This window comes from Panthera leo, chromosome E2, assembly GCF_018350215.1.
Source record: "Panthera leo isolate Ple1 chromosome E2, P.leo_Ple1_pat1.1, whole genome shotgun sequence".
Taxonomy (NCBI): domain Eukaryota; kingdom Metazoa; phylum Chordata; class Mammalia; order Carnivora; family Felidae; genus Panthera; species Panthera leo.
In genome coordinates, this window is record NC_056693.1 from 18,938,676 (window position 1) to 18,955,347 (window position 16,672).

At 43.5% G+C, this 16,672-nt stretch overlaps 1 protein-coding gene across 3 annotated transcripts in view; it reads right to left on the reverse strand.

Annotated features, from left to right (window-relative positions):
• Nucleotides 1-16,672, reverse strand: part of GARRE1 (granule associated Rac and RHOG effector 1) — an 84,485-nt gene that overhangs the window by 39,020 nt on the left and 28,793 nt on the right. For all 3 annotated transcript variants that reach the window (XM_042921004.1, XM_042921006.1, XM_042921005.1), the window contains exon 2: nucleotides 14,694-15,994. In XM_042921004.1, the coding sequence (XP_042776938.1) occupies nucleotides 14,694-15,188 (495 nt within the window). In that variant the 5' untranslated portion in view covers nucleotides 15,189-15,994. The remainder of the gene's footprint in view (nucleotides 1-14,693; nucleotides 15,995-16,672) is intronic.

Genomic DNA, 16,672 nt, shown 5'->3' on the forward strand with positions numbered 1-16,672 from the left:
TGTGCCCTCTGGTGTAACAGTCAAGTTCCTCCCTACCCCTAATATGGGGGGGGGGGGGGAAGGGAGATGTCATTTTTGTGCCAACTGAAAATACTTCTAGACATTGCCAAATGTACTCTGAGGAACAGCCCACCCTGACCCACTGGGGAATGAACCACTGCTCTATCTGGAGCATCCTTCCCTCTGGAATTCGTACAGCTGTAGCTCTGATAGTCATTGCTCAAATGTCCCATCCTTGGCCTTTCCTCTACCTCTCTCTCCCCCCTTATCCTTCTTCATTTCTCTCTACAGCACCTCTTACCACCTGACATTTGCACATGCTATTTGTTTTTTGGTCTGTTTCCCCACCTAGAAGCTAAGCTGGATGAGGGTAGGATCTTGGTTTTGCTTACTCTTGCGTTTTCAGTGCCTGGCATGCCAAGCCAAGCCAAGCGAGCAGCATGGTGACTCCAGGGCTGAGTGCAGGACATCAAAAGGCCAGTATCTTTGTGAAAATGACATCTGATCCACCCCCCCCCCCCCCCTTCCACACACACACACACTTCCTGCTTTTTCCCCTGGACAGCTCTTCTGCAGCCAGCCCACAGAGACCAGCTGCAAACCTTGAGATTACTTTAAGGTGACCTTACCAACAGGCACAGGGAAGATCATGACTTTTGTGGAGAAAGAAGTCCATAAACCACACAAGGCTTTCCTGTAAGTGACAACTCATCCATGAATAAAGAATCACGTATAACATTTGTTATGGCTTGGAACTGTACTCTTATTCTTTCAACCTAAGAGCCAATAATATAATTAATGGGTATGCTGTTAATAGAATTAAGGATATGTGTAAGGGAATAAAAAGATGTATTTTCCTTATATGTTTCTGTGTGCATATCTATTTGCTGCTCTTTGCATAGATCCATAATACAATTAATAGTAGTTATATCTGGGACTGGCATGGAATTGGAAGGGAGGATCATTATTTTTGGAAAGGGAGACTTATGCTATTCAGAAATGTTTGAATTTTTTATCATGAGCATGTACCATGTATAAGAGAAACTAATTTTTTAAAATCAATAATCAACAGTAATATATCCAAAGCATTCCCATTAAAATGAAGACCAAAACAAGGATGCTCACTCTTTTTTTTTTTTTTTTAAAGGGAACACTTTTTTTTTTTTAATTTTTTTTTTTTTAACATTTATTTATTTTTGAGAGAGAGAGAGACAGAGCATGAACGGGGGAGGGGCAGAGAGAGAGGGAGACACAGAATCGGAAGCAGGCTCCAGGCTCTGAGCCATCAGCCCAGAGCCCGACGCGGGGCTCAAACTCACGGACTGCGAGATCATGAGATCGTGACCTGAGCTGAAGTCGGACGCTCAACCGACTGAGTCACCCAGGTGTCCCGGATGCTCACTCTTAAAGGTGATTATTTCACATATTAAAACTTTTGGTCAACACAAAATATGTAACTACTGGAAGGGAGGAGACATATGCAGATGACGTGACCATATATACACCAAAAAACCCCAAATAAACTAATTGAAACATGGGAATTATTGCATTCAGTCATGTGGGAGGAGACAAAAATCAAGGATGTTTCCATTTTATAGAAAAAAATGCTAAAATAGTATCTCATTCATTAGAGCAACTGAAATATAAATTATTTAAGAATTTCAAGAAGAAATATGGGCATCTCTGGGTGGCTTGACTAGTCGATTGAGTGTCGGACTCTTTTTTTTTTTATAATTTTTTTTTTAATGTTGATTTATGTCCAAAGGGGAGAGAGACAGACCGTGAGTGGGGGAGGGGCAGAGAGACAGAGAGAGAGAGAGAGAGAGAGAGAGAGAGACAGAATCTGAAGCAGGGTCCAGGCTACGTGCTGTCAGCACAGAGCCTGACTCGGGGTTCAAACCCATGAACTCCAACATCATGATCTGAGCCGAAGACAGATGGTCAACCGAGCCACCCAGGTGCCCCTGAGTGTCTGACTCCTGATTTCAGTTCAGGTCATGATCCCAGGGTCATGGGATTGAGCTGTGCATCAGGTTTGGTGCTGAGTGTGAAGTCTGCTTAAGACTCTCTCTCCCTCTGCCCCTCTGCCATGCTAGCACACTGTCTCTCTAAAATTAAAATTAAAAAAAAAAAAAAAAAAAAAAGACTTTTAAGAAGAAACATACACAATCATTAGGAAGGAGACTATGGAACTTTACCAAGAGACATAACAGAAGACTTCACAGAAAGGCATAATTGCTAAAATCCTGAAAAACAAACAAAACAATTTAGCAATGCATATGGAGGGTTATAACTGTGTTTCTCATCTTCTGACCCCCTCCAGATCTGGGTGTGGGTGGCCTCCTTCGGAGGGAGCCCCCCTCAGAGAGCCACTCTCAGTCCTGTGGCTTGGGGGAGGCGGACCCCGCTTGTACTGCAGCCATGGGGTGGGCATACAGTCAGACCTGGCTAATCGGCATGTCAGTTTAACCTTTCTGGTCATAGGGTCCAAGGACAGGCAAGGTGACCCAAGCCAAGCCAACTGGACTCAGTTCTGGAACTTTTGTCAGAACCTCAGGGAAAGCAGAGGTGCTCTTTCTGTTGAGTTGCTGGGGGCTCTGGCATGGAGACAGTCTGCCTAGCCTTCCGTCTAGGACAGTCCAGTCTGCCTAGAAATGAAGGGAGCACTCGTGAAGGCAAAAGAAGAGACAAAATTTGGGTCTTTTCGGTACGGTGTGAACCCCTGAATCCAGCCACGCCCAAAGAGCTTACTTGCTTCAGTTTCATGGGTCAATATATTGTTCTCTTGAGAGGTAGCACAGTGCTACAGTCAAGAGTTTGTACTCTATAGAGTGAGACCGCCTGGCTCTAAAGTCTGGATCTGCCGAGGAGACTTTTGATAAGTTGCTTAATCTCTCCACACCTCAGGGTCCTCATCAACAAAACAGGAATGGGAATAGTACCTAACTCATAAGGTTATTAATAGAATTAAGGGGCGCCTGGGTGGCTCAGTCCGTTGAGCATCCGACTTCGGCTCAGGTCATGATCTCATGGTTTGTAAGTTCGAGCCCCACATCAGGCTCTGTGCGGACAAGTTCAAAGTGAGGCCTGCTTCGGATTCTGTCTCACTCTCTCTCTGCCCTCCCCTGCTTGTGCTCTCTCTCACCCTCAAAAATAAAAGATAAAAATTAAAAAAAATAATAATAGAATTCAGTGAATTAATGCGTAGAGTCTCAGAACAGAGCACAGCATACATCACTATTAGCTGCTTTTTGCTTTTATTGTCATTTAAGCTATTTGAGTTTGGTTTCTGTCACTTGTAGCCATAGTGATTTTTTTTATAAAAACAAGTCTAATCATGCTGGTCTCTTGCTCAAAATCCCCCTTAAAAAATCCCATATCAGGGCGCCTAGGTGGCTCAGTTGGTTGAGTGTCCACCCCCTGGTTTTGGCTCAGGTCATCATTCACGGTTCCATGAGTTGGAGTCTGGCATCAGGCTCCACTCTGACAGTATGGAGCTTGAGACTGTCTCCCTCTCTCTGTCCCTCCTGTTCCCTCTCTCTCAAAATAAGCAAATAAATTAAAAAAAAAAATCCCATCTCATTCTGTGTAAGTTCTAAATCCTTATCAGGGCCCAACCTAGTTCTCTGCCCTGCCCTAACCTCTTCTAGGCTGGGTAGGAAGTTCTGGTGTAGGGGGCTGGGTCCTGCCAGAGTAAGAGGAGCAGGAGAACTCCGAACCAACCAGCAGTCATTTGCATCCCATCGCATCACACCTACTGTCTCAGTCTACTTATTTGTCTGTCTTGTCCACAAGGCCTAGAGCACTTTTGACTGTTCTCACTCATCTTTGCCAGCTTGTAGCCAGCTCGTGTGTATTTTCTCCAGGAGGGTGGGTGGTAGCAGCTAGGTAAAGAGGAGAGCAGACCAAAGGAGCTGGTGAGGCCTCAGGAGGGGTCCTGGAGTGAGCAAGGACTCATGGGGTTCCTCCACATCAAGCTATTTCTATCTTCCTGGCTCTGGATATGTCAGCATCAGCCAGAGGGCAAAGAAGCCCAGTCTCATGGGGGACTGGACACTGCAAACAAGCCCCCTCCACACAAAGACTGCACACTGGCCTGAGGCAGCAGGGGGGTACAGGGCACCACCCCTGTATACGCTGGTCCCAGAAGGATTTTAGGCAACTGTCATTTTACAGACACTCAGAATCCTGATTTGTAAAGATGAGGGAGGCTGCCAAAACAGGCTGTTATCCAATCCTGTGAAATCTCACAAGCCAACCAGTAACCATAAACATTTAGAAGAGAAAATAATTCGGGAAAGCTAGTTCTATGTACAATTATACTCCAGGAACTCTTTTATTTCTCTTTCTTTCGAATTTGCCCACCAAACCTAGTAGTTCCCTTATGTTCCCTGAAGCCTTTTTAGCAACTATTAAATTTTAAATCCTATTCTCCTAAAGGAAAGCAACATTGCCATTTCAGTCACCAAAATGAGGAGCACACCCTGCCTACCTGCTGTTGGGGTCCTTCCTGCCCAGGGGGGTGTTTTTCTGCTTCTTCCTTGACTCACTTTTATTTTCTTCATTTTCCTGAAAAGTACCTGCTTTCCTTTTCATCACAACAACTTAATAATACTCCCTGTGATATTGTGATTTATAGTAAGAAATATGTATTTTGGTCTTCTTCCAAGGTTCCTGCCACATAGCTCCTAAAACTCTTGGAATTTTCTATGTGATAAGAGAGATAAAGTGTGTTTTGTTATTCGTAACAAGCCTCTCTACACCATACCTGAGTTTATGTTGATGAGGTGACTTTTGAAAAGCCCCTAGGAATGGGGGGCTGGTTGTCAAGGGAACCAACCACTGATTACAGGTTTGGAACTTTCAGTCCCACCACTCTGGGGAAGGGAGAGGTTAGAAGTAGAATCAATCAACAATGGCCAATGATTTAATCAATCACACCTACATAATGAAGCCTGGAAAAAGTCCAAAGGACAGGGCTCAGAGAGCCTCTGGGTTGGTGAACACGGGCAGGTGCTAGAGGGTTGGTGCGTCCGGAGTGGGCGTGGAAGCTGCACACCCCTTGCTCTGTGCATCCCTTTCATCTGGCTGATAATGAGTTATAGCCTTTTATGATGTAGTAAGTAAAATGTTTTCTGAGTTCTGTGAGCTGCTCTCGCAAATTAACCGAACCCATGGTGGCAGTCATGAGAACCTCTCCTTTATACCCAGTTGGTAGTAAGCAAGGGTAACAACACCCTGGACATGTGACTGGTGTCTAAAGTGGAGGAGGACAGTCCTGTGGGACTGAGCCCTTCCACTGTGGGGTCTGATGCTAACTTCCAGTAAATAGTGTCAAAACTGACTCAGAATTGCCGGTGTGGGAAAAACTCCCAGCGCACATTTGGCGATCGGATGTGCCAGAAGTGAAGTATTCTGTGAGGAGACAGAAAACAGAAGAGTCTACCTAAAGACTCTTAAAGACTTCCTAAAGACTCCTAAACGCTCCCCTTTCTGTTATGAGACCACTTCATAGGCACAAATCTTCCAAGGAATGGAATCATTTCTGGGGTATTCCTGATACACTACTCCTAACATAAGTTTCTCTCTCCCTTTTTTAAAACTTGGAGTATGTCCAAACAAATAGAGAGTGTTAACAAACCCTCATATACCCATCAAAAAGCTTCAACAACCATCAACATTTTGCCATGTTATTATCACCCTTCTCCTGAATACCACATTTTTTTGCTGGAATGTTTTGAAGCAAATCCCAACCAACGAAGACACAGTACATGTTCAAACTTCCCAAATTTTCTTTTAAAATGTCTTTTGTTTGCTTGAATCTCAACCCCAAAATGCTTATCTTATTTGGTTGTCATATCTCTTAACTCTCATTTTAGATGCCTTCTACCTCTTTTTTTTCCCCCCATGCTACTTGACTTGTTAAATCAGGTCAACTGCCTATAGAACATGCCACATTCTGATCCGTCTAATGGCTTCCTTGTGGTGTATAATTTGCTCCACTACGCCCCGTATTTTGTGTAGACTGGGAATTCATTCCAGAGGACTGATGAGATTATGTCAGGTCCCCTCCCACCCTGGGGACAGGGGAGAAGAGGGAGAGGTGCAAGAATATACTATGGGGGTACTGTGTGGTTCTTAGGAGATATGATCAACTAACTGGTTATCTCATTTTTGGTGATGCTGAGATTGACCAATGGATTTGAGTGAGAAAGTCCTGATCTTTCCCTTATGAAGTTCCCCAGTGACCTTTTACCAACTGGTTTTATCCTCCATTGTTGACCACTTGCCCGAGTCAGTTAATTCATTATGGTCTGCAAAATGGTGATTTTCCTAATTGTATCGTCTCTTCTATCCAGAAAATACGGAGATTTTTCTAAACAGAAGAACAACCTTCCCCCATCCAGTAGGGCTATTTGATTATGCTAAAAAACAGTTGTACTGGAGAAGCAGGAAATTTGCTTAATTCCTTGTTTTTCTTTTAATTAGCAATTTTCAGAATAATGAGTTGGTTGCACAGTGGGTCTTGGCCACTCAAAATCAAAGGATCCAGTGCTTCCAGAGTGGCAGCCACCCCCTGGCCCCAGTGGCTTCCACCCACACGGATTGGGCGGGGCAGACAGTACATCTTGTTGATCCACAATGAAGTTTACAAAATCACCCAAATTCCAGCTGCTTAATTAATTATAGATTCTTCTAAAGGCTAAAATCTGAAGGCAATTTAGATGCTAGAAGAGTCACCTCAATAAAAGAATAAACCAAAAAGAGTGGTTAGAAATTAGCAACAGCCTGAAAACTGGATTTATATAAGCTTTTAATGAAGTGAACTTCAGTTTCTGATTAATAGCAGCAATTTGGGTTTTCACTTGGCACATATAGTTAGGAAATATTGACCCCATAATCTGTTATGAAAGATCTACTAGTCAAAACAAGAAAGAAAATGAAGAAGAAACAATGAATTTTACCTTTAGGCAAAAAAAAAAAAAAAAGGAACAACATGCAAATTTAATTCCATTAAGGTTAATGAAAATCACATTTTGAAACCAGCCCCTAATATTTTCCATTGCTGTTGCTCTACAATATTTTTGGCATATATCTACCAAAAGAAATGTGAATATGTCTGAATTAAGGTTCTTACGAGTCAGTGCTTACAAATGAATTATTTCAAACAGATTCACAGATAATCACACAGTACACAAAAGACATTTGTTAGTGCATAAAGTTGAAGGCCGAGATTCAATTACATAAAGGTTTGATTTAAAGTCTGCCTGCCCACTTACAAAGTGGTGATGATACTTGGAAAGCCACTAAAATTGCCAGAAGAAATAAAATAGTCTCCTTAAAGACATACAACTCCTGGGATCCCTAAAGCTGCCCTGGGCTTCTGGAATGTCTATGCACAGCATCTGCCCGGAGGGCCATGCCCTCCCAACACTGAGGCCCCAGCCCCAGCCCTAGAGCCCCCCACCACCACCCCAAGAAGTGGCAACGGCTGCTCACTCATCGCACAAGAATCGTCAAGGATGCCGTTCCTGCTGCCCTCCCTTCCACCTTCCCTTCAAAGGCTGACCTCAGGACACTCTGACCTCACCTCCCCCACCCCTACTCTCCTGTACTCTCCCTTTTGCTCACTGTTTCAGCCACAATAGGTCCTCACCACTCTCCAAACACTCAGGTTCATCCTGCCTCAGAAACTGCGCTAGCCGTTCCCTCTGCCTGGAATCCTCTGTTCCTGGTTATCAACAGGGCTTACTCCTTCACCTCCTTCAGGTCTTTATTTAAAAAAAGAAACAAGGCGGGGCGCCTGGGTGGCTCAGTTGGTTAGGCGGCCGACTTCGGCTCAGGTCATGATCTCGCGGTCTGTGAGTTCGAGCCCCGCGTCGGGCTCTGTGCTGACAGCTCAGAGCCTGGAGCCTGTTTCGGATTCTGTGTCTCCCTCTCTCTCTCTGACCCTCCCCTGTTCATGCTCTGTCTCTCCGTGTCTCAAAAATAAATAAAACGTTAAAAAAAATTAAAAAAAAAGAAACAAGGCGGGGGGCGCCGGGGTGGTTGGGCATCTGACTTTGGCTGGGGTCAAGATCCTGCAGTTTGTGAATTTGAGTCGGGCTCAGTGCTGGCAGCTCAGAGCCTGGAGCCTGCTGCAGATTCTGTGCCTCCCTCTCTCTCTGCCTCTTCCCCACTCACACTCTGTCTCTCTCAAAAATAAAACAGTAAAAATATTTTAGATAAATAAATAACAAATAAAGAAAGAAACAAGGGGCCCCAAACGGAGTCACTTGTGCTAAGCCTCACATCAGCAAACCAAGATTTAATACTTAACCTAACTGCAATTTCAGCCTCTTCCAGGAATAATACCTGTAACCTGTCAATTTAGAACTACCTGGTCAACAGTAGTGAGGTAATCCACCCAAGAGACCCGTTCCATCTCATATAGAAGGTAGTGGCCTTGCCGGAAGCAATCCACTCTTTGCTAGAAACTTTCTTTGCCTGCTTCTTTCTGCCTTATAAAAGCCTTCTATGTTGTATAGCTCCTTGGAGCTCCTTTCTATCTGCTTGCTAGATGGGATGCTGCCCGATTCATGAATAGCTGAATAAAGCCAGTAAGATCTTTAAAATTTACTTGGATGAATTTTGTTTTTTAGTAAGTCAAATGTCACCTCAATGACACCGTTTCTAATTATCTAAGACTGCAGTCCCCTTTTCTCTACACAAAGGGAACAATTTCTATCTTGTTCACTAGTGTATCCTTTGTGCCTGGCAGTATCTGGCACAAATAAAGTGTTCAATATATATCTGTGCAATGAATGCATGAATCACAAGTCAGTTCGATTCTTTTACTTACATGTGCACTGAAAAAGGAATTTTATTAAAGACAAGTGATAAATAATTGTAAAAAGAGGTGGACATCTGTGACTTTCTGATAAATAAAAAACCACTTTACAGGACTGTCTATACTGCTTTAATATGGACTACACGGTTTAAGTGCAAAGGATAACAGATTTCTAGGACAAGCGATACTGAGGTAGATAAAATCAAGGAGAAAGCAGCCAATTTAGCCAGGCCAGCATTTTACAGGAAAACTGGAATTAACACAATCTTAAAAATTTGTGGTAGAGATAGATTCTCCTAGACTCAAAGAGAAAAGATACAGACAGCAGGTCCCGTGTGGTCTACCTCACAAAAATGTTTGGTTGGGATGTTCAAAGCTTTGTATAAAGAACAAATTCAATATGGGAAACCATATTTTTCCTGAATTCACATTTTGGCTGGACTGACAGTTTGAGACTTATACAAAGGAATTCCCATGAAGCAGTTAATTAAGATCACATTTCCTATTCAGACAAAATCCCAGTTCATATATGATGTAAACTACGTGTTTTCTATAAATCCAGAGGAGGACAAGTCCTACCTAAACTGTCAACTGGCTTGTCCAAAGGTTGTTAGGTACTGCAAATATATTTAATGGATACCCCACCCCCAGCCCTCTTCCTTCCCCAATGTCCCATTCTTGGCGGGAGGCAAAGAGAGGGAGGACTCTTGGTAGAAGCAGTCCCCTTGGGCTTTTATGATGAAAAGGTCCTGGCAGCTGCTCCATCAGGCAGGTAATACTGCTGCTGCCTTACAACAAGGGAGGTGCCGACTTCAAGAACCAGGAAAGGGGCGCCTGGGTGGCTCAGGTGGTTGAACGTCCCACTTCAGCTCAGGTCATGATCTCACAGTTGGTGAGGTGAAGCCCCACGTCGGGCTCTGCGCTGACAGCTCAGAGCCTGGAGCCTGATTCAGATTCTGTGTCTCCCTCTCTCTCTCTCTCTCTGCCCCTTCCCTCTTTGCCCTCTGTCTCTCTCTCTCTCTTAAAAATAAATAAACATTAAAAAACAAAACAGGAAAGAAATTAACAGAGCTACGGTTTTAGGAGTGGCAGTTTTTTCCCCTTAAAAGGATTCCAGTTAGAAAAATACTTGCCGAACATTTCTCTCTGATGTTGGTTTGGTACATAGTTGTGTTCTGCACTTCAGAGAAGGGCTATTAGCACCATTCAAGCCATGTTGGAAGCAATAATAATAAATGATGACAACTGGGTAAAGTGTTTCAGAAACACTAATCACCTCTGATCTTCACCAGAACTCTGGAAGGTGGGTGGTAATTCCATTTTATTTTTTTTAAAGATTTTTTTTTAAGTAACCTCTACTCCCAGTGTGAGGCTCGAACCCACAGCCCCAAGACCAAGAGTCACACACTCTATCGACTGAGCCAGCCAGGTGCCCTGATAATTCCATTTTATAATTCCATTTTATAGATGGGCAAAGTGAGGCTTAGAGAGTTTAGAAGATTTGCTCAAGACTATACAGACAGAAGCAGAGTCATTTTCTAAACCCAGATCTTCTGACCCCATGCCTCATAACCATGATCCTAGCGCTTGTTAACTAGTGAAACACTACAGTTACAACTCATTTCTCTACCAGTGAGATTATAACCATGAGATTGGGAGGGTAAGGGGCAAAGTCACTGACAAGTCCAGACAGGACAGGACTCATGCACACCAGGTCTGTCCCAGAGCACAGAGTGAGCAGCCGCAGTTCCTAGCCAGGCACCGAGATCAAGGAGCACATCCCAGACCTGGCTGTGAGTAAGGGAACAGAACAAGCATGCTTTGGCCCCCCTCTAGGGTGGGACAGTGGGATCAGTACTTTGACTTAGGTTTAAAATGGTGACGGGAACGCAAGCTGGTGCAGCCACTCTGGAAAACAGTATGGAGGTTTCTCAAAAAACTAAAAACAGAACTATCCTACGACCCAGCAATTGCACTACTAGGCATTTATCCACGGGGTACAGGTGTGCTGTTTCAAAGGGACACATGCACCCCCATGTTTATAGCAGCACTATCAACAATAGCCAAAGTATGAAAGGAGCCCAAATGTCCATCGATGGATGAATGGATAAAGAAGATGTGCTATATATATACAATGGAGTATTACCCAGCAATCCAAAAGAATGAAATCTTGCCATTTGCATCCATCTTGGATGGAACTGGAGGGTACTATGCTAAGTGAAATTAGTCAGGGAAAGACAAAAATCATACGACTTCACTCGTATGAGGACTTTAAGAGACAAAACAGATGAACATAAGGGAAGGGAATCAAAAATAATATAAAAACAGGGAGGGGGACAAAACATAAGAGACTCATAAATATGGAGAACAAACGGAGAGTTACTGGAGGGGTTGGGGGAGGGGGGATGGGCTAAATGGGTGAGGGGCACTAAGGAATCTACTCCTGAAATCATTGTTGCACTATATGCTAATTTGGATGTAAATTAAAAAAAAAAAATTGAAAGAAAAAATAATAAAATAAAAAGTAAAATGGTGATGCATTTGAACACTGAATTCAGGGCTGTCCTCAGTCACAGTCCTCGGCTAAGCTCCTCAGCAGAGAAGTCCTACCTAGCCAGTCAAGTTCAGCATTGTGAGGCCCCAGGGATGAATGTTAAAGAGTCTCTCAAGGCCTTGCCGATAAAACCCTAAAAAGACCAACAGGAAAAAACCCAAATGCCTAGCCATTCCATGTGAATTGGTGAGTATTCTGAGGGTAAGACCCTTATTGGCCCATGGCAGTACCTAAGTTCCAGAAACAACAAATACTGCTCTGTGGAAAAAGCAAAATGTTAAGTCTGCGGGCCTAAACTTGGCAATCACACTTTAGAATTTACTTATAAGTCAAGCTGTTTGAAACTTAGAATACACCCATAGATTCTAAAACCCATCAACAGCACTTAGTTTCCAGTCTAGCCTCCAAAGCCTGTTTAGCCTATTATGTACAAAAACATGGTAGTATTCCAGCTGTCCTAATCACATTTCAGTGGGGAAGCCAAGTCAAAATCCCAAACCACAACAATTAGAAATATTTCTCCTGGGGCGTCTGCGTGGCTCAGTCAATTGGGCGTCTGACTTCGGCTCAGGTCATGATCCTGTAGTTCGTGAGTTCAAGCCCTGTGTCAGGCTCTGTGCTAACAGCTCAGCGCCTGGAGCCTGCTTCAGATTCTGTGTCTCCCTCTCTCTCTCCCCCTTCCCCACTCACGCTCTGTCTCTCAAAAATGAATAAAATTAAAAAAAAGTTTTTAAAAAAGAAATATTTCTCCTTCTCAGCTCAAGTGGTCCATGATGGTCCCAAGAAAGCAGAAGGGCCAAGGTAAGTGCAACTTCAGCCCAGTAGCTTCCTAAACCCCCAGTCCTCAGGGCTGGTTCCTCCTGCTCTAGTTGTCCACTCACCAGGCAAGGGTTGGAGGGCAAAAGGGCCATGACTAACTCTGTCTCCTCTAGCACCTGGAGGCATGGGCTGAAAAAGAGCTCAAAGATGTTCAAGTTAAAATAAAAGCCTTTGGCCTTATTTTTCAAACCACTCTTGTCTGAAAGTCTAAAAACAAAAAGTGTTTATGTCATTACAGGATGAGAGCTGTGACAGGCTGAGTCTAATACTGTATAACCCTTTCTGAGAGGGCAGAGTCCCTAACTGCTCTCTTGCCACATCTCTGTAAAGCAGCGACCAGGCACACTGGTGGCTGAACAACATGGTCCTTTCTGTAAAACAAACAAAAGCCAAAGCTGTACATTTGTGCATGCACACATATGTACCCAGACAGCAGTCCGGAACGGCACACGCTGGCCAGCTCACGGTGGCCACTTCTGGGAAACAGAATGGGATGGGAGAGTAAAGCAGCAGTTTTACATTTCACCTTTTGAATTTCTTTTGAGAAGTACATTTTTTTTAAGTTTATTTATTTATTTTGAAAGAGAGACAGTGGGAGTGTGGAAAGGGGCAGAGAGGGAGGGAGAGAGAAAATCCCAAGCAGGCCCTACACTGTCAGTGCAGAGCCCAACATGGACTCGATCTCACAACCCTGAGATCATGACCTAAACCAAAACCAAGAGTCGGCAGCTTAACCAACTGAGCTACCCAGGTGCCCCAAAAAGTATATTAAAAAAAAAAAATGCTTTATGTATATCTTACACATGTAACTCAAAAAATACTTGAAACTATCACAAGCCATTTTAAAAACACTTCAAGATGGTAATTTCCCTGAATATAAAATGTGATCATAGAAATAATCAGAAATTTAAAATATACTTGGACAGACTCAAAAGAAAATGACCAGCAGGTTCAGTAAACTACAGCCCACGGGCCAAATCCAGTTCAACAGACAGATCCAGAAGGTAAGACAGGTTTTTACATTCATAAAGGTTATTAAAAAAGCAGAAAGGAACATCTGGGTGGCTCAGTCAGTTAAGTGTCCGACTCTCGACTTCGGCTCAGGTAATGATCTCGTGGTTCATGAAACTGAGCCCGGCATTGGGTTCTGTGTTGACAGTGCAGAACCTGCTTGGGATTCTCTCTTTCCCCCTCTCTCTGCCCCTCCCCTGCTTGTGCGTGCACTCTCTCTCTCTGAAATAAACTTAATTTACTATTTGCTTGGTACAGAAAGTCTGATGATCCCTAATTTACACCAATAATACTCTTTTCTTTCTTTTTTTTTTTTTTTTTAAATTTTTTTTTTTAACGTTTATTTATTTTTGAGACAGAGAGAGACAGAGCATGAACGGGGGAGGGTCACAGAGAGAGGGAGACACAGAATCTGAAACAGGCTCCAGGCTCTGAGCTGTCAGCACAGAGCCCGACGCGGGGCTTGAACCCACGGACCGTGAGATCATGACCTGAGCCGAAGTCCGACGCTTAACCGACCGAGCCACCCAGGCGCCCCAATAATACTCTTTTCAAATACGGTTCTAAATTCTCTTGGAAACACCTTCAAAATCACTTTTAAACAATACAAATTAGTCACATTATTTAATAGCTTACCTTTTTTATACCCCCTAAATTCACAGCAGTATAAATTAACTTGTTTAGCCACCCTAACCACCAGAGTTGGCTCAGAAGACGTGATTTCCTAAAATCAAATTCAGCCCCAAGACGGAAAGGGGCATTCTCTGTTCTAGCATTCAGGAACCTAACCCCTGACACGTTGTTAAAATGCACAAGGACATGAGAAATCAAACTCAGAAGAACTCTCTGAGCAGCTAACAATGATTTTTAAAATCTAGCAGTGACACTAATTAGTGACACTAATCTAGCAGCAGATCAGTTTAATAAATGATTTCCTAAATGAAGGAAATCTTTATAAAGGAATTCATCTTTATTCTGAATGAAATGTGTATTCTAATCTTACGTTCTAATCTAGAGCCCTGAAAGAGGGAGAATACTTCATTTCGATTAACAAAGACCCTAAGAAATATATCAATTAATTTAGAACTGGAAAAATAATTTATCCCGTAAACATGTGTGAACTTTCTACATTAAACCAATGGTTCCATATAATGACAATTCACAAAGTTCATGCTCATATTTAGAACTCTCAGTCCCCACTATGTACTTTTAACAGTATGCTATTCAGAACTAAAGTTTCAACTTCAAAATTGAAAGAACATAAAATACAGGCTGATTTGTTTAACAGTCTTTTAACCTACTTAATTTGCAATGAAAGCAATTTAGAACCTGGTACTGCACAGTGTTTTACAAGGACAGAGTCTCAACAGAAAGAAGATGATCATCACTGTCGTGATTTAGGAAAAAAATGAAAACCACATTCTCACTTCCCTCTGGAATACATTTTCCTACCCAAGTATGACACAGAAGATACTCTACCTCAATGTCCTGGAGGCTGAATTCCTTCTGATCTGTAAAGTTTGCGGCCCCAGCACTAAGTTCCATCAGCATCTTGGCGATCTCGGGCTTTATGGCTGAAGTCAGCCGACTGGCTGCTTCCATGACGTGCTCCTGCACATCTTTAAGCTGCATGGCTGCCTTGGAGTAGTGAGAGTTCCTAAACACAGTGCTGAAGAGATCCGTGAGGAAAGTACTGGCACGGCAGAAGACGTTGAGGGCATCCAGGTACTTGGAGATGCCCTGCTGGATGTCGGCGATGGGAGTGGAGTGGGGCATGGCGTGGTGGCAGCTGCCCGCAGCGGTCAGGCTGCCCAGGGGGGCGGTGGTGGCCGTCGACGCCAGGGGAGCACTCAGTGCTCGGCCCAGCTCAGGCATCGGGTACTGCTGGTGCTGCTGCACCTTCTGCTTGGACCCGCCAAGCAGGAAGCGCCGCTTGTAGTCCATTTTACTGTCCTGGGCGCTGCAGCAATACATGCGGGAGGGGTGGCTGTCCCAGTGACCGTGAGCGGGTCAGGGTCCTGATTCTATTTTCTTTCCCCCCAGAACCGTAGCTAGGTATAAAAATAGTGGAGTTCTGCAAATCTAAGTTTTAAAAAAGGCATTTCCATGAGGCAGGTGACCATGTGACCCAAAGTAGATGCAAGAACGACAGGTTTATGTAATTAATATTTTCAGTGTAGGCAGGACCCCTGACCAAAAATAAACATGTGTCCAAAATGCTGTATAGGAACTGTTAGCATTCCACTCTCTTAATAAAAAGATATGCTTGCCGAGAAAAATGTTTACGTATAATTGCTTTGCAAGAATATTTTGGTACTTGTATTTACAATGGCAGAAAAATAACTTAACTTTTAAAAAATGTAATATAATGTAATATAATGTATCTTCAATATACCAGAAAAGTTAGAACCCCCAAACCCACAAGCTGATCAACAGCAATTTAAAAAGCAGTCCAGTTACTTCACACTAGGTCCTGAAGAAGGAAGATCAAACCTCTGCAGAATGTTGACAGAGCCTGCCTGCCAAATCCATTCACCTGCAAAGCTTCTTCTCAATGCGAAACATTTCCAAATTTCCTTTGATGTTTTCTGAAAACAAGCATTTTTTTAAAAAATGGCATTTGTTATTATAAGTCTCCTCCTCCTTTCTTTTTGTTTGCTGAGGTAGCAGTTTCCTTGTAACAGTAATAAGAGGTGCTTCCAGACTGGGCTGGCCCTCAATTGTAAAGTCTGAAGCAAGAATGCGCCGCCGATGTATTTGTAAGGCCTCTAAGTCATTTCCTGTGAGGGGGAAAAATAAGATAAAGTTAGGAAAGTTACAGGACAATGAGGAATTCTGAAACATTAACTCCTGAAATGCTAAAATCCACAAAGGCGGGCTATAAGTAAGAAATCACAGACAACCTTACAAAAGCAGGTAGGGGAGCTAGAGTTGAACTATGACATGGTGACTATTAGAAAATTCTTCAAGTTGTACAAAAATAGTGCAACCAGGAAGGTTTGATTCCACACCAACCACTTCAAAGCTGAGGCTAACGGGGCCTGGATTTGTGATGGTATTTGGCCTAACCCTTGATTCCTCCCCAAAGAGCTCATAAATTCGCAAGGGGATCAGGAGAGTATCCAGACCACGGTGAGGATGGTCAACAAGTACAGCAGTCATAAAACCTTAAGGGGGACTGGAAAAGAGAGTGAGGAGCAAAAACAGAGAGATATCAGAAGGTTGCTACAAAGAAAATGTTCCCGTGAGGTAGCCCCTGACCGAAGGATAGGTTTTCACAAATGCAAAGGGATGGGTGGGGTTCCCCAGCTCCAAGGACCACCAGAGCAAAGGCCCTGAAACAGGACGGCACAGAGGGCATTCAGGATACTCCAGCTGGGCGGAAGCGCAGTGCACAGACAGAGCCTGGTGTGGTGAGTGGCTGACAGGAGGTCTGCCGACAGGATTCTCCTCGTCCC